A 26,184-nucleotide genomic window follows, 5' to 3' on the forward strand; every position below is an offset into this window, starting at 1 on the left:
ACCCCTATTACCCTTCCCTGCCTCTGGTAACTATCTTTCTGTTCTCTATCTCCATGAGTTCAATTGTTTTGATTTTTAGATTCTACAAGTAAGTGAGAATATGTGATTTTGGTCTTTCTGTGCCTGGCTTATTTCACTTAAAATGACCTCTAGTTCCATCCATGTTGTTGCAGATGTTAGGATCTCATTCTTTTTTATGGCTGAATAGTACTCCATTTTGTATGTGTACCACATTTTCTTTATCCATTCATCTGTTGATGGATACTTAGGTTGCTTCCAAATCTTGGCTGTTGTGAACGGTGCTGCAGTAAACATGAGAGTGCAGATACCTTTTCGATACACTGATTTCCTTTCTTTTGGGTATGTACCCAACAGTGTGATTGCTGGATCATGTGGTAACTCTATTTTTAGTTTTTTGAGGAACCTCCAAACTGTTCTACATAGTGATTGTACTAATTTACATTCCCGCCAGCAGTGTACCAGGGTTCTCCTTCCTCCACATCCTCACCAGCATTTGTTATTTGACTTTTTGATGTAAGCCTTTTTAACTAGAGGGAGATGATACCTCATTGTAGTTTTAATTTGCATTCCTCTGAAGATCAGTGGTGATGAGCACTTTTTCAGATGCCTGTTTGCCATTTGTATGTCTTCTTTTCAGAAATGTCTAAATCTTTTGCCCATTTTTAAATTGTATTAGATTTTTTCCCTATAGAGTTGCTTGAGCACCTTATGTATGCTAGTTAGTAATTCCTCATCAGATGGGTAGTTTGTAAATACTTTCTCCCATTCTGTGGGTTCTCTCTTCACTTTGTTGATTGTTACCTTTACTGTGCAGAAGCTTTTTAACTTGATGTGATCCCATTTGTCCATTTCTATTTCAGTTACCTGTGCTTGTGGAGTATTACTCGAGAAATTTTTGCCCAGACCAGTGTCCTGGAGAGTTTCCCCAATGTTTTATTGTAGTAGTTTTGTAGTTTGAAGTCTTAGATTTAAGTCTTCAATTCATTGTGATTTGATTTTTATATAAGGTAAGAGATGAGACCAAGTTTTAGTCTTTTGTATATGGATATCCAGTTTTCCCAGTTTTCTCTTCTGTTTATTGAAAAGACTGTATTTTCCCCAATGTGTGTTATTGACACCTTTGTCAAAAATGAGTTTACTGTAGATGTGTGGATCTGCTTCTGAACTCTCTGTTCTGTTCCACTGGTCTGTGTGTCTGTTTTTTTGCCAGTACCATGTTGTTTTTGGTTACTATAGCTCTGTAGTATAATTTGAAGTTAAGTAGTGTGATTCCTCCAGTTTTATTATTTTTGCTCAGCATAGTTTTGGCTATTCTAGGTCTTTTGTGATTCCATGTAAATTTTAGGATTTTGTTTTTCTATTTCTGTGGAGAATATCTTTGGCATTTTGATAGGGATTGCACTGAATATGTAGATTACTTTTAGTTGTATGGACATTTTAACAATATTGATTCTTTCAATCCATGAACATGGAATATCTTTCCATTTTTTGTGTTTCCTCTTCAATGTCTTTCAATAGTGTTCCATAGTTTTTAGAGATCTTTCACTTCTTTGGTTAATTCCTAGGTATTTAATTTTATTTGTGGTTATTGTATATGGACTTTTTAAAATTTCTTTCTCACATTGTTCACTATTGGCGTATAAAAATGCTACTGACATTTATATGTTGATTTTGTATCCTTCAACTTTACTGATTACTGAATTTATCAGTTTTGATAGGTTTTGCTGGAGTCTTTAGGTTTTTCCAAATACAAGATCATATCCACAAAAGATAATTTTACTTCTTCCTTTCCAATTTGGATACCCTTTGTTTCTTTCTCTTATCTGATTGCTCTAAGATTTCTAGTCCTATGTTGAATAACAGTGGTGAAAGTGGGCATCCTTGTCGTGTTCCAGATCTAAGAGAAAAGGATTTCAGTTTTTCCCCATTCAGCACAATACTAGCTGTGTGCCTGTCTTATATGGCTTTTATTATGTTGAGGTATGTTCCTTCTATGCCTAGTTTTTTGGGGGTTTTTATCATGAAGGGATTTGAACTTTTTCAACTGCTTTTTTAGCATCAGTTGGAAATGATCATATGGTTTTTGTCCTTCATCCTGTTGATATGATGTATTACACTGATTGATTTGTATATGTTGAACGTCCTTACATCCCTGAGATAAATCCCACTTGGTCATGATGAATGATCTTTTTAATGTATTGTTGAATTTGGTTTGCTAGTATTTTGTTGAGGATTTTCGCATCAGTATTTATCAGAGATAGTGGTCTGTAGTTTTCTTTTTCTGATGTGTTTTTGGTTTTGGTGCCAGTGTAATACTGGCCTCTTAAAATTAGTTAAGAAGTATTTTCTCTTCCTGTGTTTTTTGGAACAGTTTGAGTAGGATTGGTGTGAGTCCTTTAAATGTTTAGTAGAATTCAGCAGTAAAACCATCAGGTCCTGGGCTTTTCTTTATTGGGAGACTTTTTATTACAGCTTTAATCTTGTTATTTGTTACTGGTCTGCTCAGGTTTTGGATTTCTTCATGGTTCAATCTTGGTAGGTTGTATGTGTCTAGAAATGTCCATTTCTTCTAGATTTTCTGACTTATTGGCATATAGTTGCTCATAGTAGCTACTAATAATCTTTTGAATTTCTGTGATATCAGTTGTAATGTCTCCTTTTTCATCTCAGTTTTATTTATTTAGATCTTTTCTCTTTTTTCCTTAGTCTGGGTAAATGCTTGTCAGTTTTGTTTATCTTTTCAAAAACCCAGCTTTTTGTTTCATTGATCTTTTATATTGTTTCCTTCATTTCAAATTCATTTATTTCTGCTGTGATCTTTATTATTTCTTCTCCTAATTTTGGGTTCAGTTTACACTTTTCTAGTTCTTTAAGATGCATTGTTAGGTTATTTGAGGTTCTTTTTTTAGGTAGATACTTATAGGTATAATTTTCCTCTTAGTACTGCTTTCACTGTGTCCCATATGTTTTGGCATGTTGTTTCCATTGTGATTTGTTTCAAGAAATTTTTTGATTTCCTCAGTTTCTTCATTGACCCACTGGTCATCCCAGAGCATATTGTTTAATTTTAATGTTCTGTGTTTATGTAGTTTCCAGAATTTCTCATTATCGATTTGTAGTGTTATTCCATTGTAGTCCACAAAGATGCTCAATGGGCTCTGTTTGTTTGTTTGTTTGTTTGTTTGAGACGTGATCTCACTGTGTTACCCAGGCTAGAGTATAGTGGTTATTCACAGATGTGATTGTAGCACACTGCAGCCTCCAACTCTTGGCCTCATACAATCCTCCCATCTCACCCTCCCAAGTAGCTGGAACTATAGTCATGCACCACTGTGCCCAGCTTGCTTTTGCCTTTTAAAATGGCCCCCAAGTATGGTTCTCAAATGTTTCTAAAGTTGCAAGCACAAGAAGACTATGCTGTTCCCTTAAGGAGAAAATACCTGTGTTTAGATATGCTTTGTTTAGGCATGAATTACAGTGCCCTTGGCTATGAGTTATGTTAATGACTCAACAATACCTATTAAGGTATCTTTAAACAGAAACACACACAAAAAAAGGTTATGTATTAATCAGTTGGCAAAAATGTTGTGACCATAAGCGTGAAGAAACCTAACCCTAAACTTCCCTCAGGAGCAATGATTCAGTATGCCCTAATTCAGTATTGTGGCAGCTTTGTAGAACATAACTTCTATAAATAACGAGAATCAACTTTATGTAATTGTAGTGGTTTACAATAATGTATTTTATAATGTTGAACTATTTTTATTTGGCAAAAGTGCAAGTGACTTTTTTTAGTGTAGTGCTTGTTTAACTTACTTTTTGTGGAATTTTGCATCTATAATCTGGTTTTCATGATTTTTAACTGGAAAATCCTGTTTTTAAGTTATAATACTTATGTAAGTTACTCAAATAATACATTAATACTTTCACATGAATCTTTAAAAGAATACAGAAATAATGATACTCCCTTTTTTCTTCTATACTACCTATCCTCTGCCCCAACCTTTTCTATTCATTCTTTTTTTATTATTCATTCTATTTGTTCAGTATCTTTCCAAATCTTTGTAGTGCGTGTATGCACGCATACATACACACACACACAGTTTGTTTTATTTTGGGTGTGTGTATGTTTAATATGCCTTGTTATACTTTACGTATTATTTTTCAACTTTTAAAAATAATTAACTGTTTCTTGGAAACCCTTCCATGATAAGTAGTTATAGATCTACACGAGGTAGTATTTCTCCAAGATGGGTATGTAGAAATGAAATTGCTAGGCTAAAGGGCATGCATATGCATTTTTAAAATTTCTAATACTAGATCATCCTCCGAAGAGGTTGTATTCAAATATATTCCCACAGGTATGTCACAGTACCACTTTCTCCACATCCTTGCTGCCATAGTTTCATTATTTTTCCCCTGCAAAACTCTTACTGAAACTTAATGCCAGTCAGACACGGTGGCTCACATGTGTAATCCCAGCACCTTTAGAGGCTGAGGCAGGCAGATCACTTGAACCCAGGAGTTCAAGACCAGCCTGGCCAACATGGTGAAACCCCATCTCTACTAAAAATACAAAAAATGGCCGGACATCATGGCGCACGCCTGTAATCCCAGCTACCCGGGAGGCTGAGGCATGAGAATCACTTGAACCCGGGAGGCAAAGGTTGCAGTGAGCTGAAATTGCACCACTGCGCTCCAGCCTGGACGACAGAGTGAGGCTCTGTCTCAAAAAAAAAAAAAAGAAAAAAAAAAGCTTAATCCCCAGTGTGGCATTGTTGAAAGGGGAGGCCTTTAAGAGGTGATTAGGTCATGAGGGCACTCCCCCCATGAATGGATTATCACAGGAGTGGCATTAGTGACTTTAAAAGGAGTCCTAAATTAGCACACTCAGCTTCTCACCTTGATGCCCTCTGCCACCTTAGGACTCTGCAGAGTCCCCACCAGCAAGAAGGCACTTACAAGTTGTGTCCCTTTGACTTTGGACTTCCCAGCCTCCAGAACTTTAAAAAAAATAAGTTTGTTTCCGTATAAATTACCCAATTTCAGATATTCTGTTATAAGCAACAGAAAACGTACTGAGACACTTGTCAGTAGTGATTGTAAGTGTTTTTTATTTCTGCCAACATAGATGATCTTTATTTGAATTTTTTGAAACAGAGACTTGCTGTTGCCCAGGCTGGAGTGCAGTGGTTTGACATCAGCTCACTGCAACCTCTACCTGCTGGGTTCAAGCGATTCCCTTGCCTTAGCCTCCCAAGTAGACTACAGGCGTGCGCCACCACATCCAGCTAATTTTTATATTTTTAGTAGTGTCGGGGTTTCACCATGTTGGCCATGCATGCTGGTCTTGAACTCCTGACCCACCTTGGCCTTCCAAAGTGCTGGGATTACAGATGTGAGCCACTGCCCCTGGCCATAGATTGTCTTTAAGAATAGAATCTTGTGCTCTGAATTTGCAAAAACCCTGATTGCTAGTACCCTCTTCTTCCTATATCTTATGTACGAAAAATCATATCAGTAAATATGACTTACTTGGGATCGTTTGTGTGCTTTAACCCCAGGAGTAATAACATTAAAGCTGGGCTTGAAGGAGCAACTCATAGTGGCAATTTCCAGTAGAGCAAAGCCCTGAGAAACTATGAATAAGGAAATGGAAGTGTCAAAATCCTAGTGTCAAGAGTATGACAATTAGAATCCTGTAATGCAAAAATAAGAGTCTCTTCATATTTTTTTTTAAAAAAAAAGCCTGTATATTTTTTCCTTAAGGGCAGCGTTTCAGACATTTTTTAAAATAGAAATCGGATTTCTTATAGTAGGTTTATATATAACATCCCTAAAGTGAAGTGTTTTAAATAGGAGCAATGATAAATTTCTTACCTTAATGATATGCTTAAAATTAGTGTTTTTCAAGCGTGAAACATATGAGCTTAAGTCTGCATATTGAAAGAGTAATTGGAATGTCTGTCGTTCCTTTCAAGTTTTACACATACCACGTGGAAGGCACCGGCACAAAATAATTATTTCGACACTATTCTTGCTAAAAACTTATACTTCCAAAATAACTTCAACTTAAATCTATGCAGGAACTTTTCAGGGGAAATAATAAGTAGAAAAAACTTTAGAATGTTTAGATCTTTGTTGTTTTAATCCCTAATTGATTAATACAAATGATGAAGGAAAATATTAATGTTGGATATTAGGAAGTTAAGGTACATTATCTAAATAATGAATCCAGGGGGCTTAGCAAGCTAAAAGTCAGCAATCAAAATGCAGCACAAAGTTTTAAGTGTTAAGTATTTGAATTTAAAATATCAAAAGATAGACCAGGCCTGTAATCCCAACACTTTGGGAGGCTGAGGCAGGTGGATCACTTGAAGTCAGGAGTTCGAGACCAGCCTCGCCAACATGGCGAAACTCCATCTCTATTTAAAAAATTAAAAATTAGTTAGGCGTGGTGGTGCATGCGTGTAATCCCAACTACTCAGGAGACTGAGGCAGGAGAATCCCTTGAACCCAGGAGGCAGAGGTTGCAGTGAGCTGAGATTGTGCCATTACTTTCCAGCCTGGACAACAGAGCAAGACTCTTGTCTCAACAAAACAAAAACAAATAAAATATCAAAAGATAGTTTGTTCAGCTGTTTTGAACACTGACTTTTCTATAAACTGTCTTTTGTGTTGGAAAGTTCCAAGAAGAAAGATGAATAATATTTAGCAGTTGATTAATCTGCCCTCTAAAGTTCATGTACCAGCTTTTGAAGTGAGAACTTTTTACTAAACCGAGGAATTATGTGTTTGCTTCTTAAAATAAAAAGTAATGTATGGGTATGGTAAAAATAAAAATTCCAGTAGTAGAAAAACATACGGAAGTAGAGGTCTCACAATTCTATCTCCTCCATCTTACAACAGTCTGTTCCCTGCAAAATAGCTGCTGTTTTTTCTTGTGTGTTCTTGCAGGAAAAAAATATATACATTTACAGACATGACCATATTTTTTGTTTTTTTAATTTGCACAAAAAGGAACATGTACACACTGCTCCTGCGTATCGCTCAGCATGTGGATAGTAGTGCCTTGTAAAACATGGAACTAAGGTAATCATGCAGTACAGTGTGTCACCAGCCAGAGCCAAAGAAAGAACCATTTTGTTTCCTAACACATGACAAGAACTTGGTCTCAAAAGTACTTCATAGAGAAGTAGTCTGAGTGGACAGTTCTATTTACCAGAAAGCCAGTACTGATTGTTTTCTTGAGTCCTTTAAAAATCATTTTAAGTGGACTATTAAGGTTCTTGTATTTGAAAGTGCTTTGAACATAGAAAGCTTGGGGACCATAGCATTAGTCACAAGTAGTTCCATTTCAATTTCCTTAACATACATTCTAAGAAATGTATTTATTGAGTCAAAGATAACGTTTTTAAGCCTTTTAATGCTTATTGCCAAATTGTTCTCCAGAAGCATTACGCAAGTTTACCCTGCCTTCGGCAAGTTATAAAGGAACAGTTTTACCGTTTTAATTCTCCCAAGCATTGAGTAATACTCGATTTTATATTTTGTATTTTTTTAATCTTTGCTCATTTGAGAGGTAATCTGTTGTTGTTTGCTTCAACTTGCATTACTTTCATTACCAGTAACATTTTTTCCTTATACTGTATTTACTTACTATGGTTTTCTTCTTTTTCCTTCAGATTATCTGTTTTGGTCTATTGTCTGTTTATCTATTGGGATCTCAGTGTTCTTTTCTCAGAAATCTTTAAGATCCTTATGTATTAAAAAGATTAACTTATATAGGTTATATGTCGTTCAGCACTTATTTTTTCTCAGTGTTATTGTTCCTTTGATTTATTTTTGTATATAGATGTTCTTTCATTCTTAAACTTAGGAAGTTCTCCCTTCCTCTATGTTATAGTTTAATATTCAGTTCCATTTTTTACTCAGTTTTTGTATTTGTTGGGGTGTTTATTTAAATTTTATAATCTCCTGAATTCTCTTTAGAATTAGGATCTCCTTTATCTAATAGGGTCTATTATCAATTTTTTCTTATGTTCTATTGATCTGGTTGTTTTTTGTACTGGCACACTTTTACATACTATATAGGTTTTTATAAAATAATATCCTCATAGATTGGTCTCTCTACTTCATTCCCTTCCTCCCCCATCTGTTGCCTTTTTTTAATAAGAAAAAATAATTTTTAGAATTAAATCTAATAAGCACAGTAGACATTTAAAGGGTATAGTGAACATTCTTCACTTCACTTTTTTTTTTTTTTTTGGAGATAGAGTCTTGCTCTGTCACCCAGGCTGGAGTGCAGTGACACAATCTCAGCTCATTGCAACCTCCGCCTCCTGGGTTCAAGCAATTCTCCAGTCTCAACCTCCCAAGTAGCTGGGATTACAGGCACCTGCCACCACGCCCGGCTAATTTTTATATTTTTAGTAGAGATGGGGTTTCACCACATTGGCTAACCTAGTCTCGAACTCCTGACCTCAAGTGATCTGCCCACCTTGGCCTCCCAAAGTGCTGAGATTACAGGCGTGAGCCACTGTGACTGGCCTTCACTTACAACCATTGATTTCATTTCTATTCTCTAGCAGGCGTACAAATCTTAGGAGGTACATTTGCTCCTATATTTAGCCGCTTAAAACTTCCCGAGTTCTACTTCCTGCTTGTGTTTAATTTTGAACTTGGCCAAAGTTCCTTTGCAGCCCTTCCCCTTCTTCTATACCTACCTCTGAGTGTATAGTTCTCTTAAAAATTTTATATTCTGATTAGAAAAGTAGTGCGTATTTATTGTAGAAAGTTCAGAAAATACAGAAAAATACAGGGACAGAACAGTTTCCTATAATTTCACCATTCATTGGTAGCCACATTTTGGTGGTTTTTTCCCCTATATGATCAATCTTATACTTCTTACACAAACAAAATTGGGATTACACATTACATATGGTTTTATCACTGTTCCCTCATGTAATAGTCTATCATGATTTTCTAACAAATATTTGTGTTTGTGTTCCCAGCGCCCTGCATAGTTTTTGTATATAGTCATCCAGCTGTGAAACAGGAATGATAATCAGTCATCAAATAAGTAGTCAGTGGTAGTGGTGTTACTAATAATAATCATGAAGGCCGGGCGTGGTGGCTCACACCTGTAATCCCAACACTTTGGGAGGCCGAGGCAGGTGGATCACCTGAGGTCAGGAGTTCGAGACCAGCCTGACTAATATGGTGAAACCCCATCTCTACGAAAAATAAAAAATTAGCCAGGTGTGGTGGCGGGCACTTGTAGTCCCAACTACTCAGGAGGCTGAGACAGGAGAATTGCTTGAACCCGGGAGGTGGAGGTTGCAGTGAGCTCACGCCTGTAATCCCAGCACTTTGGGAGGCTGAGGCAGGTGGATCACCTAAGGTCAGGAGTTCAAGACCAGCCTTGTCAACATGGTGAAACCACATCTCTACTAAAAATACAAAAATTAGCCAGGCCTGGTGGTGCGTGCCTATAATCCCAGCTACTCAGGAGGCTGAGGCAGGAGAATCGCTTGAACCCGGGAGGCAGAAGTTGCAGTGAGCTGAGGTTGCGCCATTGCACTCCAGCCTGGGCAACAAGAGTGAAACTCCGTCTCAAAAAAAAAAAGTCATTAATAGTTAATATTAATTGGGCTCCATCTCAACTTTAAACATCTTATAAAATCCTCATGATTATGGGAGAAAACCCCAAGACTATTACCATCTCCATTTTCCAGATGAAGAACTGAGATATAAAGTGGTTTAATAATTTTCCCACAGGCCCCTTCATAGGAAGTGATAGGATATGATACCAGACCTTTTGATTTCAAAGCCTTTCGGTTTTTTTCCTACCAGACACTTAACACTAATTGTTACCCCCTAGTGCTGACCCAGTCTTTTCCAGTGCTCACCCTTTGTAAGTCCTTTAGAGTTCTCCATTCTTTCTCCAGGGTCTTTGTGTAGGCCTGAAATTCATCACTGGATGGCTTTGTGAGGCAGCTAGGTTGGTGCTGCTTCTGTCTGCACTGTTAGAGTAGCTAATACACTCTGACTAAATTGTGGCTTAGCCTAGCACTGTCGTATGCACATTATCTTCCATTTCACGGTAACATACTTTTCTAAGTGGGGTAACGTGTGGCTGTGATTTCAATAGTAGTTCCTAGGAAAATGTTATTTTTATTCATCTGCAAGTTTCTCTGTGGTAATAACCTTTGTCCATCCAGTATTTTTTAATTCTTTTGAATTTGTTTCATTAATACAACTTTGTTTTTTAGGATTTTACTTTGTGACTGGATCATCCTCCAAAGGAAAAGGGAAAATTAAGAGTGTTTTTTAGTGGTTAAAAACCTGCCAGTCATATATGACTCCAAAGTAAATAGATTATGTCTGTGTTGATACTTTGTTTGCAACCTGTCTTTTTTAACTTGTGATTGCTATCTGATTTGCATTTCAAAATACTGTATGTTGAAAGTAGTAACTGTAAGACTGCTTGTATTTTTGCTCTCCTTTTTCTTTCTTTTTTTTTTTTTGTTAAGACCCATTCTAAATGTAAAAGATAATACTCAATTTAAAAAACAAAATCTTCTCTTGATGTTTTACAAGACAATCTGATGTGAAAAGTGGTCTTGGAGAGATTAACCCCTTTTTTATGAGGAAGTAATTTCCCAGAATTTGATCAGAGACTTAAGAAGGGTCTGCTTTGGAGGAAAAGGGATGTCACAAGGAGACATAATAAATGATACATATTATGAATAATGTTTTTCAGAAGGTTAAGAATAAGGAGTGACAGTTCTTTATAAAAGGAGGAGGAATAAAGAGACCCAGGATATGTAAAAATAAAACTGGTTATAGGGCTTGAAGAAAATGATCTTTTATAGACAATGTAAGTTATTTGGAGTAAAAAAAAAAATGTGAGGCTCTTATAAAATATGAAGGACTAGGAAGACGATAAAGGAAAAATGAAGAACGTAGAACATGAAAGGTACTAGCCTGTCAATTTAAATGCTGTTTAAAATGCACTTTGGTAGGAAGAAACTCTGTAGATGGACCACCCCCATAGAGTGTTTGTGTCCTTGTTTTTAAGCACTATGTTAGCACTTTCATGGTTGCAGTATTGAGACTTCCATAGTAGTACAGTGCCTTTGCATGTAGAATATACTGATTATTGAATGAATGTTGAAAGTGATCTCAAGTTACTTGAAATTTGTTTAATCAATGCAATGACAAAATAATTTTCTTGATTTAGAAGTTTTTTTGAAATTGGTGATTTGCCTGTGTTCTTATAACAAGTTAAAAGCATTTCTTGTTACTCATCATAGGAACTTGAGTTTCTTTAAGGGTTGTTAGTTGAGTGTGAGTATTTTGGCTGTGGAAGCCGAATGGATAGGATACACATGTGTGCGTGCCTGATGAGTGTAGTACATTTTGGCCCAGTTTTAAAGTAAAGAGCATTTTCCTTCTTTGTAAAACCTGAAGTTGTGTGTCCTTAATACATTTGTGTTCTTTCTGTCTTTTTTAGGGAAACAGTGCTTCTTAGTCCTACGTCAGCAGCAGTTTAATGTCCAGGCTCTTGTGGCGGTGGGAGACCATGCAAGCAAGCAGATGGTTAAATTTGCTGCCAAGTAAGTAAGCAATTATATCCTGTTGTCAGAATAAACAATGGTGGGAACGGAGACTCCCAGGGGTTTGGACCATTTTCATACATTAACATCAATGCTTCGTTTGTTTAAAAATGTAGTTATTTAAATTGTCAGTTCAGTGTTGCTGAATACATTAAACTTACAAAAGAGAAAATATGGAGCACAGGCTTGAAATTCATTTGGAACTGCTGAAGCAGCACTCTCTACAGACAAGTCACATTTACTTTCAAGTAGAGTAACAAAAAGCCTGGCAGCCTCAACATAGCAGAGCAACTTTATTTTGTTGTGTTTGTTGAACTTCATTTCCTCCCTCCTTCCCTCCCTCCCTGCCTCCCCCAGTTTGAGATTTGCATATTGAGCAACAAGTTTTCTAACCAAAAAATAAAAGTATATAAAATAAAAGAATGTAGTTTGGCAAATGATTTCCTCCAGAAGGAAGTAAAACAAATGTGTTACAAATTTTAGCTTTGACGCCAAAAGGGTTTAGGAGAAAAAAGGTAAAACTTACTTTTTCCTCCTGTAAAAGTCTGAGCTGTCTGGCCCAGAGTTCCCGTAGAAGCAGCACATTGTTTTGTTCAGCTTACAGGAGGCGGATATAGAGATAGAAGTGTGGTTGTGCGTGCAGTGGCTCTAAGGTGATGAGAGCTGTTTTACTTGGTAATGGTGATGTGGCTAATTTTGTTTCATGTTTTTTTCAATTTCATCAGAATTTTATTTCCATGATAATGATCTCAGAAAACATGGGAAAATGTATGGTCTTTATGTTTTAAGTAATAAAGTAATTTCATAGGTGTAAGTGTTTTTTAACAAAGAATTCAATCAGAGTAAATGATATATTTTTTCTACTTCTTTTTTAAATCTTTGCTCTTTAGATGCATGCTTTCTAAGATGAGTTAATACGGATGGAATTATGAATTTTAGAATTGGAAAGAAACTTAAAAATTATCTAATTCAGTATCCTAATTTAGCTTTCAGCCCTCCCTGACCCTCTAGCACAATGTTACACATATAAAGGATGCTCAGCAGCTGGTTTTGATTTAGGTATTTATCAAAATCAGTTTCATTACATCATAGTAATACCTGCACTCAGGTTTCAGAACTTCAGTGCCATGAATTAAGTCATTGGTGAGATCAATAGTATTTTAGTACTTCTAGTACAGTAGCCCCACCTCTCCCTATCTCCCTATCCTGCTGCCCAGAGATGACCACTTTTCTTCTGCATGTGTCTTCTGGTAATTAGGTTTGCTTGTTTTGTCTCCTAGTTAAGAGTGTGTGCTTGTGGGGTGCATTTGGCTTCCAGCCTTTTAAGGTTAGTGTGTATCCTGTGAAGTCAAACATAAATGAGCTTGGTCCCTAGAAATTTAATCTGCACAGAGAGCCTTCTATAAAAGAAAAAAAGATGGTCCTGGAAACTACAGACATAGATCCTAAATTCTGTTAAATATACTGAAAAATACTGGAAAAAAGTCAACCTCAAATCAACAAACAACTTTTTTAGTTATCGTCTTTTGTGTAATTATTTGGTTCTGAAAACTAATACATGAAGCTGACAGTTACATAGAGAATACATTTTTCCATTAAACTGCATTATAAGCTCAGTGTTATGTTCCTAAATCTTCCAGTGGAAAAGCCTTTTGAAAATCCTACTTACCCATAATATTCAGTGAGAGGCATTCTACTGACAAGTGGACAGTTAATCCATGTGATGTGTTTAGAAGTAGACACATTTAAAGTACTCCACAAATAAGTTATTCTTATTATTTCAGGTCTTTTCAGAAACTCCTGGGTCTTGACTAAGTAACAGCAATTGACTGTATCAAATGTCAACCATAGCTTAATAGCTAAAAAGGCTACTTTCAAATGGTCTCCCAGACAGAACTTAGTTCACTAATGCCCTCATAAAATTAAAGAACACCTTTTTATCATTATTTCAATAAGGGCTTTCATCCAATTGGGATGATATACGGGTGATCTTTCTTTTTTTTTTTTGAGATGGAATTTCACTCTCGTTGCCCAGGCTAGAGTGCAATGGTGTGATCTCTGCTCACCGCAACCTCCACCTTCCAGGTTCAAGCAATTCTCCTGCCCCAGCCTCCCCAGTAGCTGGGATTACAGGCATGTGCCACCACGCCCAGCTACTTTTGTATTTTTGGTAGAGATGGGTTTTCTCCATGTTGGTCAGGCTGGTCTTGAACTCCTGACCTCAGGTGATCCACCTGCCTTGGCCGCCCAAAGTGCTGGGATTACAGGCATGAGCCACCACGCCCAACCATGGGTGATCTTTCTTTTAGACAAGGGAAGAATATAGATAATTTAGCCTAGAGTTTGTAATTCCTGAAGTGGAACTCCATAAAGATCTAGATGCAGTTCAGGCTTAACAACTAAATTGTGACTTGAATTTTTTTTTTTAAGCAAAGAACATGTAGCTATTTTTAGTCCTTTTAAAAAATGGACTTTATATAAAGTAGCAATGTGTGGGAAAAGGTTGAGCTGTTGCAAATTATAAACCTTGTCACTGGTTATATGTAAGTGAATGGAGCCAATTTTATACAATAGATTCAACATGTGGTACATAGACAACTAGTATTAAACTTTTGGCACTAGTATGTTAAGGAATCAAGCCTGAGTAATTACCAGTAGGTGAGTTAATGGCTTTTGCTATCCTGTGAAAAAGGGAAATTCTTATGGCAAAGACTCGTTGGCAAAAGATGAGTTTTTAGGTTTTGTAGTTGGTTAAGATAATTTTCTTAGGAACATGATTTTATGTTCCAGATGGGTCATTTTGTCCTTTCTGTGTGATGTAACCTGTACTTCTAAGATAGTTCAGAAATCCTGATCCTTGATAAGAGAAGTCCACTTTTAGACTTCAACAAGAACTTTTTAGAACTTTTTTTAGGGAAAAGATGTATGGAGATTTTCTTCATCTTTTAACTTCCTTTTCCTAAAAATTGTTACTGTGTTTTTTCTAAAATGGGTATGCATTACTCCATTGTGAAAGCAAAAATTAAGATAGCTTTCATACATTTATCTTTGAGGTCACTTGTTTAGGCAGTACCGTTTGGTGAACTGATACTTATAAAAACAAAAATCTAAGGTGTAAGGTTATTATTGAATCATAAAGAGCAATAAAAAGAAATTCCTCTATTTGTTATTAACAGATTAAAAGGAGGAAATTTTATAACCCGCTGTGGTCTAACTATATTCACTGTGGTTATTATTATTGTTATTCACTAACTATATTCATTATTGTTGTACCAAACTGAAGAAACTTTAAGTTCACTTGGACTTTCTGTGTTTTGTTGTTGTTGTTTTGAGATGGAGTTTGGCTCTTGTTGCCCAGGCTGGAGTGCAGTGGCGCGGTCTCAGGTCATTGCAACCTCCGTTTCCCAGGTTCAAGTGATTCTCCTTCCTCAGCCTGGTAACTGGGATTACAGGTGCCAGCCACCACGCCCGGCTTATTTTTTGTGTTTTTAGTAGAGACGGGATTTCACCATGTTCGTTGGTCTCGAACTGATCTTGAACTCCTGACCTGAGGTGGGATCCACCCGCCTCAACCTCCCAAAGTGTTGGGATTACAGGTGTGACTTTCTGTGTTTTTAAGCATGGAAGATAATTGAATTTTCTGATATGATACCGGAAGGACAGCAGTACTAAAATTTCTAAAACATTTGAGAGTAAAGTCTTATGTCTGTCTGTCCACATGAGATTTTAAAGATATTTGGCTTCAATTTTTTTTGTCTCCCCTTAGTGTTCTTTGTATTTTCTGCCATGTTATTTGGTTTAGGACAAAGTAGTCCAGTCATTTATTAAACTAATGTTTATTGAAGGATACATGCCCTTTTTGCTCCCTCTTTAAGTCCACACTTGCCAGAAGTTTTATTTTCAGTGCTAGTTTATCTAAAATCTGTAATGGCTTCCTACTTCCGACCATGTCCAAGATTCATTCCGCCTGGTGTTTCCCTCCCTACAGTGTTATTTCCCACTGCTTCCCAGTACGCACCCTTCAGATGGGCAGACATTCCATGCCTGCAGTGACCTCTCTTCACTTCTCATTTTAAAGGCATTGGCTTTATTCATTAATCTTCATTCTTTGTCATTTAGCTTAACCCCATATCCATCAGGATCCTCATTGTTTGGTTTCTCTGTTCGTTTCTTAGGGATCCACATATGTATTCTTAGGAGACTGAGAATTATATGTATTTACATGTACGTATTATATATATTTAAATTTTTAGTATGTATTTTGATGATAATCTTAAAGTTATATTATTCCATATCATTTTATTTATTTATTTTATTTATTTTATTTTTTTTTTTTTTTTTTTTTTGAGACGGAGTCTCGCTGTGTCGCCCAGGCTGGAGTGCAGTGGCCGGATCTCAGCTCATTGCAAGCTCCGCCTCCCGGGTTTTTACGCCATTCTCCTGCCTCAGCCTCCCGAGTAGCTGGGACTACAGGCGCCCGCCAGCTCTCCCGGCTAGTTTTTTGTATTTTTTAGTAGAGACGGGGTTTCACCGTGTTAGCCAGGATGGTCTCGAACTCCTGACCTCGTGATCCGCCCGTCTCGGCCTCCCAAAGTGCTGGGATTACAGGCTTGAGCCACCGCGCCCGGCCATATCATTTTAAAGACAGATTTATAACTGAAAACTGCCATGTGAATCTAGTGCTCCATTAGCATTACTGTCTTATTTACAATTGCATTCATGCCAGCTGAAGCCAAATGATATTCATATTCTGTACAAATGAAGGTTTCACAGTAGTTTGAATAGAGACACATGCTGAACGAGTTGAGTTACCAGGTAGTACTTGGTAATTTGGAGGAATTCTGAACTCAGAAAAGCCTGTACCATTCAAGGAGATATATTAAATTCTCTTTTTGTCTGTATAGGAGCAGCAGATCACTAATAGTATAACAGTTTGATGCAAGGAAAAATGTTTCTATTTCTAGTTCCAGTTAAGTTTCAGGTATTCGATAATTCATTTGATACAAATTTTAATTAATGCCACATTAACTTTCACATAAGCAAGATAGTTTTATAAAATGATTACTGATGCTTTATTTAAATTGTCATTCTTAGATTACTCTTTACAGAATTTTGGTTAATTATGAAGCTAAAATATCCTGACTCTACCTCAGAGTTAATGTTTTAGGTAACCGAACAGGTATTCTTCACATTACTAGTATTGAAGTCAGAATACAGAAACAAATTAATTATGGAACTGGCTCTGAGGCTGCAAGCTTTATTCAGTAAACCAAATGTCAGCAACTTAGTTTTAGTGAAACTAAAACTTAATATTACTTATTAATTTGAATTTTGTTTTTATTTAAACATTTATTTCTATTTTAAAGTTAAGGGCTATAAGCATAAGCATTTACACTAGTTTGGTATTGGTAGGTTTTTAAGTAACGTGACAGAACTTATTTAAGTGATTACTGGGGGTTGTTGACATTTTTTGTTCCACTAAAGAGAACCCATATAGTAGTTTTAGAACTGCTGGTCTGTGCCTTATTGAGTAGTGCATACTTCTCACCATGCTTATTTTGGACCCAAAATTCTTGGGGTTTTAGTGAAGAAAAATTAGTTCATAAAATAAGTTAACAGCTGGGCATGGTGGCTCATGCCTGTAATCCCAGCACTTCGGGAGGCCAAAACGGGCAGTTCACTTGAGCCCAGAAGTTTGAGACCATCCTGACCAATATGGCGAAACCCCATCTCTACAAAAAAAAATTTTTTTTAGTTAGTCGGCCAGGCGTGGTCACTCATGCCTGGAATCCCAGCACTTTGGGAGGCCGAGGCTCCCAAAGTGAGGTCAGGAGATCAAGACCATCCTGGCTAACGTGGCGAAACCCCGTCTCTGCTGAAAATACAAAAAATTAGCTGGGCATGGTGGCACGTGCCTGTAGTCCCAGCTACTCGGGAGGCTGAGGCAGCAGAATCACTTGAACCCAGGAGGCAGAGGTTGCAGTGAGCCAGAATTGCATCACTGCACTCCAGCCTAGACAACAGAGCGAGATTCTGTCTCAAAAAACAAACAAACAAACCAACCAACAAAAATTAGTAGGGCATGGCGGCATGTGCCTGTAGTCGCAGCTGCTCCAGAGGCTGAGGTGGGAGAATCACCTGAGCCCAGGAGGTCCAGGCAGTGAGCTGTGATTGTGCCACTGCAATCCAGCTTGGGCAGCAGAGCAAGACTCTAGCTTAAAAAGTAAGTTATCATGGGCCGGGCGTGGTGGCTCACACCTGGAATCCCAGCACTTTGGAAGGCCAAGGTGGATGGATCATCTGAGGTCAGGAGTTCAAGACCAACCTGGCCAACATGATGAAACCCTATCTCTACTTAAAAATAAAAAAAGTTAGCCAGGTGTGGTGGTGGGCACCTGTAATATCAGCTACTTGGGAGGCTGAGGCAGGAGAATTGCTGGAACCCAGGAGATGGAGGTTGCAGTGAACCGAGATCACGCTGTTGCACTCCAGACTGGGCAACAGAGTGGGACTCCGTCTCAAATAAATAAATAGATAAATAAGTTATCATGATTTAAAGAATGATTTAAATCTTTAATTTTTGCAAAGCACCTGTGGACAGATTGGCGTAATAGAGGTACAGAGAACGCAGGGATTTAGTTCCCTACTAACTGGTGACAAAGAGTCCCTCATTGACCAAACCTTCCTCAGATTCCTTTGAAAGAGCTTTCTGCTCCAATAAACCTTGACTTTTTTACTTCATGTTTATGTGTGCATTGTTCAAGTAGACAAGTGGACAAGAATCCTACTGAGTTGCTTTAACTACAACCCCTGTCATCCTCCGTCAGTGTCTGATCACCCTCCGTAGCTAATCAGGTTCCTCCTCCTCCACCATCCCTCAGGTGATGTCTGATCACCCTCACCTGCCATCAACAAGAATCCTGTTAGGTCACTTTCGCCAGAATCCCCCTTTCCCCTGATGGCTCCTCTTAGTAATTTTCCATCCACTGACTATGTTCCCATCTTTGGCTCTAAGTTTCAACTTGCCAATGGTGTATTCAAAGTTGAGCCCTGTTCTATACTTAGATCTGTTTTCCCCTATTGCAGTAGTCTTGAATAAAATTTGTTTTTACCACTTTAAATACTGTCCATCTCTGGTTTTCCCTGACAACCATGTGACCTCATATATTGTTTACTCTTTGCTTATCTTACCTCATTCTTCAAAGCTAACACTCTTATTCAAACACTTATTTCTACTTGCCTGATAAATACACAAGTCTGAGATCTAGTGTGGTACCAAACTAATTCACTATAATTGAAAGAAATGCTTGCTTGACGTATAAACAAAGCTTGTTCTTCTCTTAGAATTGAAACATATGGCTGGGCGTGGTGGCTCACACCTATAGTCCCAGCACTTTGGGAGGCCAAAGCAGGCAGATCACTTGAGCCCAGAAGTTCAAGACCAGCCTAGGCAATATGGTGAAACATCATCTCTATAATAAAAGTCAAAATAATTAGCCGGGTGTGGTGGTGTGAGCCTGTGGTCCCAGCTACCTGGGAGGCGAAGGTTGCAGTAAGCGGAGATCGTGCCACAGCACTCCAGACTGTGTGACAGAGCAAGACCCTATCTAAAAAAAAAAAAAAAAGACTTTTATTGTCAAAAGGTGGTTTTATTATTTTTTAAAGTACTTACCTAATTTATTTTTATTTTTGTTCTTTTAATGCTGTTTTAATTAGCAAATATATGGTTTCTTGTGTTTGGGCATTTTGCACTTCTTTGCCTCAGTGAATTGTACATTTAATTTGTAACATTGAAGCATTTTATGTTGGTACATTATTTGAAGAACTGGTGTGTAACAACTTTATGGCATGCCTCTTTTCTAACTAATCTTTATTACATCCTTGCAAAGATTTAAAAATTACTCATTTGAATGTAGGTGGTTATGTAGATCTGTGAGTACGTTTCTCATTGAGTATATAGTAAGATTTAACACATTATTTCTGATAACCAGAAAGCTAAAAAGTTTATTGGTGTTGCTGAAAACCTTTAATAGTCAAGTTTCTGTGTTAAAAATTTTAATAGTTTTTGTTGATATAAGGATATATAAGTATGCAAATGAAAAAACTTAATGTACATAGTGTCTCTTTTACCATTATTGATTTTTTTTTTTTAGTGGTGGTAATAAATGGAAATAGTTTAGAAAAATATGAGCGATTATCCAGCATTAAATTTTGATCATCACCCAGCCTCTGCCAACTCCCAAGTTTATCCCTACTATTAACAACACAATCAGAATACTTCAATATATAGGATTTCTGTTATATTTTAGTTCTGTATTGTGACTATCTAATATAATACAGTGCTTCTAGGTGCTTAAATCTGTGGTACCTAGAATGATGAGAAATAAAAGGTAACACTATTATGCTGCTCATCTTCTGTCATTATCTTGGGTTTATTGATAGATTATGTGAATAACGATGGGATACTCTTCAGCGACCTCCGTAGTAGGTGTCATATATTTTTTAGATGAAAGATCATGGAAAACCCATCCCCCACCACATACAGGACTCTTACTGCGTGTGAAATACTATTATTTGTAATATTTAAGAAACTTAATCTGCAGTTAAAACTCAGTATAGTTACTACCCTTGCTTTATCTTGCCAACCTTTCCAGTGTCTAGCATGGATTTTTATGCTTATTTGGATGCCTCTTCTCTATTAGTCCCTATACCAGACCCAAAAGGTACAGTACAATGGTCACCAGCATCTTCCCCATTTGGTGTACAGGGGAAATAACAGGTTTGCTTATAATAATAGCAGTAATAGCTGACTATTACTATATACTAAGTGTGGAGCTGCAAAGTGCCAGACTTTTTTCTCACTTGATCCGCACAGCAGCCCCATGAGGTATAAATACTGTTTTTGTCTTTTTTTTGTTTTGGGGTGGGGAGGAGGTTGATTCTGTTCTCTCTTTTTCTTTTTCTTTTTTCTTTTTTTGTTGTTTGTTTGTTTTGTTTTCAGATGAGGAAATCGAGGTGTGAAATATTAAGTGTTTTGACTAAGGTGTCTTAGATTCTATACTCACTCTAGTCTTTTAATAGAACTGGGCCAGGCATGGTGACTCATGCCTGTCATCCCAGCACTTTAGGAGGCTGAGGTAGGAGGATCACTTGAGCCCAAGAGTTCAAGACCAACCTGGGCAACGTGGCAAAACCCTGTCTCTACAAAAAATAAATAAATAAATAAATATTAAAAATAAAAAGTAGAACTAATTATAAAGTAATAAAAAATTTTTTTATGTTTGAGTGATAAATTCATGCTAAAAATTCCAAAGGAGGAATTTATTTTTAACCATTTGTAACACTAATGAGTTTGTCTCTTCTACTGTAAAGCAGTAGCTGCCTTCTAAGGAATCACACTATTGTTAAAAAGCATGCTCTAAAAATAAGGGGAAGAGACAGGGAGTTGGAACCTAGAGAGTTTCATGTTTTCAGTGACAATTATTCTTCCTGAATAATCTCAATAATAAAAATGTTGAAAGTTATAAACATGAAATCTAACACCACTAGAGGCAAATCTAATAATTAATTGCGTCTACTTTTGCTTAGGCTTTGGGCTTTTTTTCCTTATCAGCACTGCCATTAACACGACACAATACATTTTGCACCTTTGTATCACTCTTGTGAGGAATAAGGCACAAAGTCATTCAAAAAAGCAGCTGTGTGGTGTATGCCACTGATGTTGAAAATAAAACCACAGACTCAGAATTTAAAATAAGGATTTATCTTTTACTAAGATTGTGGATGCAGGAAAGAATTGAAAGGATTTGTCTGGATAACTAATACTGTTCCTTAACACATCAAATTGCAGGTTCTTTGTTAGACACTTGTACCAACTAAAGTCCTTTCCTAGAATTGCTCTATCAACAGCAAGGGAGAAGAGATCTTGAGACATTTAGGGATGGGTGTCCTTTTAGATTAGCTTTTTGTAAAGTGGTGCTAATGTACTGTCAGTTCTGCTGTGTGACATATGCATTCCTAAAAATTACTGTCCTATGCAAAATTGTGCAATAAAAACCACGGTGTTTATGGAGAAAATGGGGTTAATGGCATAACACTCAAAAATTTGATGTGGAGAAAGGGAACCCCTTATACACTATTGGTGGGAATGTAAATTACTATAGCCTCTATGGAAAACGGTATGGCGGCTCATCAGAAATTAAAAATAGAACTACCATATGATCCAGTAATCCCATTATGGAGTAATTATCCAAAGGAAATGAAATGATTATGTCAAAGAGAGATACATATTTGCACTCCAATATTTATTGCAGCACCATTCACCATAGCCAAGATAAGGATTCAACCTAAGTTTCCTTCAACAGATGAATGGATAAAGTGTGGGATATATACACACTGGAATACTATTCAGCCATAAAAAATGAAATCTTGTCGTTTGTGGCAACATAGATGAACCTGCAGAGCATTGTGTTAAGTGGAATAAGCTGGACGTGGAAAGAGAAATACTACATGATCTCACGTGCTAAAGATGTTGATCACATAGATGTAGGGAGCATAGTTGGTGTGGGGGAGGGAGACAAGGGAGAGTTGGTCAGTCCGTTCAAAATTACAGATGGATAGGAAGAAGAGTAAGTTCTGGTGTTCTCTTGCACAGTAGGGTAACTATGGTTAACAATGTTGAATATTTCAAAACAGCTAGAAGAGAGGTTTTGGAAAGTTCTCACCACAAAGAAGTGATAAATGTTTGAAGTGACAGATATGCCAAATGCCCTGATTTGATTTTTACACAATGTATACCTCTATGGAGACATCACACTGTACCTCATAAATATGTACAATTGTGTGTCAATTTAAAAAAAAACTTCATTAATGGCACACTTTTTGAAAAGACAAGAACCTAAGGGTTTTTTTGGTTGTTGTTTGTTTGTTTTTTGTTTTTTGTTTTTGTTTTTGTATTTGTTTTTTTTGAGACAGAGTCTCACTCTTGTTGCCCAGGCTGGAGTGCTGTGGCGCAATCTCAGCTCACTGCAACCTCCGCCTCCCGGGTTCAACGATTCTCCTGCCTCAGCCTCCTGAGTAGCTGAGTAAATTACAGGCGCCCACCACCATGCCCAGCTACTTTTTGTATTTTTAGTAGAGACAGGGTTTCACCACGTTGGCCAGCCTGGTCTTGAACTCCTGACCTCAGGTGGTCCACCCGCCTCAGCCTCCCAAAGTGCTGGGTCTAGAGGCGTGAGCCACCACGCCTGGCCAGTAACCTAACTTCTTAAAGGTAACAGTTTTATACTCATTGAATGGTTAAGAAATACATAAATACTACAATATGTATAGCATTTTACCTTGAAAAAAATGTGCAGTTTGCTTGCGGAAGTGGGTGTCAAAAGAAAGGCGGTTTGTACGTTATTGTGAAGTGATGGAAGGAACAGTGTCTGAAATCAAAGGGAGAGTTGTAACACCAGATGTGGAGGGGCATGGCTCATAACATGAATTACAGGTAGATGTTTAAGGTGTGTGCATTTTGTATATTCCTGCATGGCCGAGTGCACCCAAGTATTGTTTTCTGTATTGACCGAGTGTTCTCACTGATGAAATCTGGCATAGGCAAAAGCAAAATTCTCATACTCAAATTGTTCCCTAATGTGTCAGTGGTGTTGAAACAAATTCACATTTTCAAAACAAGCTTTATAGCAAAACTGTACTCTTGAAAGTGACAACAGGGTTTGCTAGTGAGTGGATAAAACATGAATCTTATCTGTTTGCTTATTACTTAATGTGTGGGAGTAAGGAAAATAATGAATTAGAAAATGACTGGTTTGAGAAACTAGGTGGAAATGACACCTTTAATCTGGAATAAATTGCCAACATGGACTGAGAGTACACATGACCCACTCTTTGGAGCTGGGATGAACTCCTCTTCCCATATAGCACTTGGCCGAATAAAGAGTGGACACCGAAGAGGAGTGAAGCTAGCTCCTTTAGCAAAGAAGAAAGGAAGTCCATTGAGTAGGCAGCCAGTGGTGTCTCCTAAGGTTAACTATATTGAGTTAACTGAAGAGAAGTTCCAGGCTTTTGAGTTTATAAAAAGCCCAATAGGTTGTTTTACCCCATAATCCTCTGATTATAATTTCCACCAATCTGCCTCCCCCAGGCCACCTCATTTTCTGTTGGACCTCGTCAAGACTTCTAGTCTTTTTATCCATCTCCACATACTCTCCCAGTCTTTTCAGCCTCCTCCTTATCTCATGTGGCCCCATGCTCCATTCCTGAAACTACTCTCCGCACCTTTATCCACTATTTTCCGCCTCTTTGTTTCTCTTGCCCCACAAACACCCTACAAACTACCCTGTCCCAAAGACTCCTGATTCCATCATCTAACACCAGGCTGGAGTATCCTCTGTGTTCATGGCATGACAACTGATTCCTATTCCTCAGCTGGGCCCACTTGTGTATATTCTACTGTATAATGAAAATAGCGGTTTATGGGCTGTGCCTGTTATTTTCGTTGTTTCACTGACCTCTTCAGGATCTCATTCCTCTTTATCTCTCAGTCTCTAAATATAATTGGAAAGGCAAAATTTGGAAAGTAGTGTGAGTTCCGTTGCTTAGTATTCTACCACCCTTCTGTTATTATTAAAAACAGCATATCACCAACATCTAAACCAATTCTATTGGATTCTGTTGCTTAAATAAAACAAAAATCTTTACTTAGAAACTTAAGGATCAATGAAGCATGAGATAATTCAAAAGAATATTTAGTTAGTAACATATTCTCTTTGGGAAGCTAGCAGCTCAGTTAGTGGACCAGCTAACCATTCTGCCAGAATCTGGTTTGGAAAATAGTATGGATAGAAATATGTCTGTGAGGGAAAGGTCATTTTTAATCTCCATTTAATTTTCATTCTGTCTTAGATCAGTTGTTGTACATAAAATGCTTGGAGTTATCTTTAGGGCTAGAGGAGTGCCTAAGGACTGTTTGTTTATTTTCAGGATGTTTCGTTTCCATTTTGAATGTTACTGCCCAAAGAAACGGGACATTTAAAGCATGTGAACTCATACACAACAAAGTGGGAGAAATAATGGTATTTATATGTTAATTCCATGAAGCCCTATATTTAACGCTATTCCCTCTGGCCATATACCAGGTGGAAAAAAGCAAGGACTCTACTATTAAAAATATCAAATCAGATAGTTCCAGCTGGGGTTTCTTAATCATTTAAAAGGCAAAATATGAGGTCACTTTTAATATCTTAAGTAGATAACGATCTTAGCATTTACTTTAGATATTAAATCTGAAGTGCTTGTCTTTTGCTTTACTGGCTAGACGATACTGCTAGCAGTTTCTAGCATTGGAGTATTTTCCTTAAAAGAAACATTGGAATTTAATACAGAGCCAACTATTTTGCCTCAAATTGTCTGTCTTAGGAATATCCAATTCATCAATAGAGTAATCTAAAAAGTTGACTCACTAATTGGATTTAAGTGCCACAGGACTCTTCACACATTATTTTAATCAATTTGTTGGAAAGATCAATTTTCTCATGGCTGAATGCATATAAAAATGAAGCGTCCGAATGAGTTGCATAGGAAGGTTGGCACATCTAATTCCCTAGAGGTTTTAGGAACAGGTTCTTAATTATATATCTGAAATGGTTTGAGGTTTTTAAATGAAATTTGTGTAGAAGCAGAAAGATGCAGTACCTGTCTATCTAGGCCTGTGTTTCTGGATCCCCATCTTATCTAATGTTTAATAGTTGATCCTGGAGTTGATATATTATCCCTTTTTTCTTTTTAAATTTTTTTTTTTTTTGTATGTGTGCCATTTTAAAGTAATTAACAGAGTAATTTTTGTTAGTTTTGGTTAAGTGTTATAAAGCCAGTTTTTTTTTAAAGGAAGTCCTGGAGGCCTTTTTGTATTGACTCTTACAGAGGACAGTGAGTGTGAACACAAGTTTTTAAAGTTTAATGTTACAGTGCCTGCTATAAAGGACTACAATTAATGTGAAAAGTAGTTTTAAAGTTATAATTTATATATCGCTGTTTGTGCTTACATAATGCTTCCCACTCTCCCCAAACATAGAGGTATTTTGATTATGAAAATGAGCCTTTTTTAGTACCATTGTGTGTGTACATATATATTTTATTTTATTTTTCTTCATATTAGTCATTGTGGTTAAGTGATTTATTGGTAGCTGATGAGTCACAAGTATGTTTCTCATTCTCTAATGAGTCACCTAGCTACATACAAGTTTGTTTATTTTCTTTCCTTTCTAGATCTTTCACCTAAAATAGGTGTTTTACTAGTTGGTAGGTTAAAATTTCAGTTTGTTACATTAACGATTTGTTTGTTTTGAGACGGAGTCTCGCTCTGTCGCCTAGACTGGAATGCAGTGGCAGTCTTGACTCACCGCAGCCTCTGCCTCCTGGGTTCAAGCGATTCTCTGCCTCAGCCTCCCGAGTAGCTGGGACTACAGGCGCACGCTACCACGCCCAGCTAAATTTTTTTTGTGTACTTTTAGTGGAGATGGGGTTTCACCATGTTGGC

The 26,184-nt window shown here is 37.2% G+C and overlaps 1 protein-coding gene across 2 annotated transcripts in view; it reads left to right on the forward strand.

Moving 5' to 3' along the window:
- Positions 1–26,184, forward strand: part of DARS (aspartyl-tRNA synthetase) — a 103,320-nt gene that overhangs the window by 18,776 nt on the left and 58,360 nt on the right. For both annotated transcript variants that reach the window (XM_011970272.1, XM_011970270.1), the window contains one exon: positions 11,540–11,642. In XM_011970272.1, the coding sequence (XP_011825662.1) occupies positions 11,623–11,642 (20 nt within the window). In that variant the 5' untranslated portion in view covers positions 11,540–11,622. The remainder of the gene's footprint in view (positions 1–11,539; positions 11,643–26,184) is intronic.

Source organism: Mandrillus leucophaeus, unplaced genomic scaffold (assembly GCF_000951045.1).
Source record: "Mandrillus leucophaeus isolate KB7577 unplaced genomic scaffold, Mleu.le_1.0 Scaffold94, whole genome shotgun sequence".
Lineage (NCBI taxonomy): Eukaryota > Metazoa > Chordata > Mammalia > Primates > Cercopithecidae > Mandrillus > Mandrillus leucophaeus.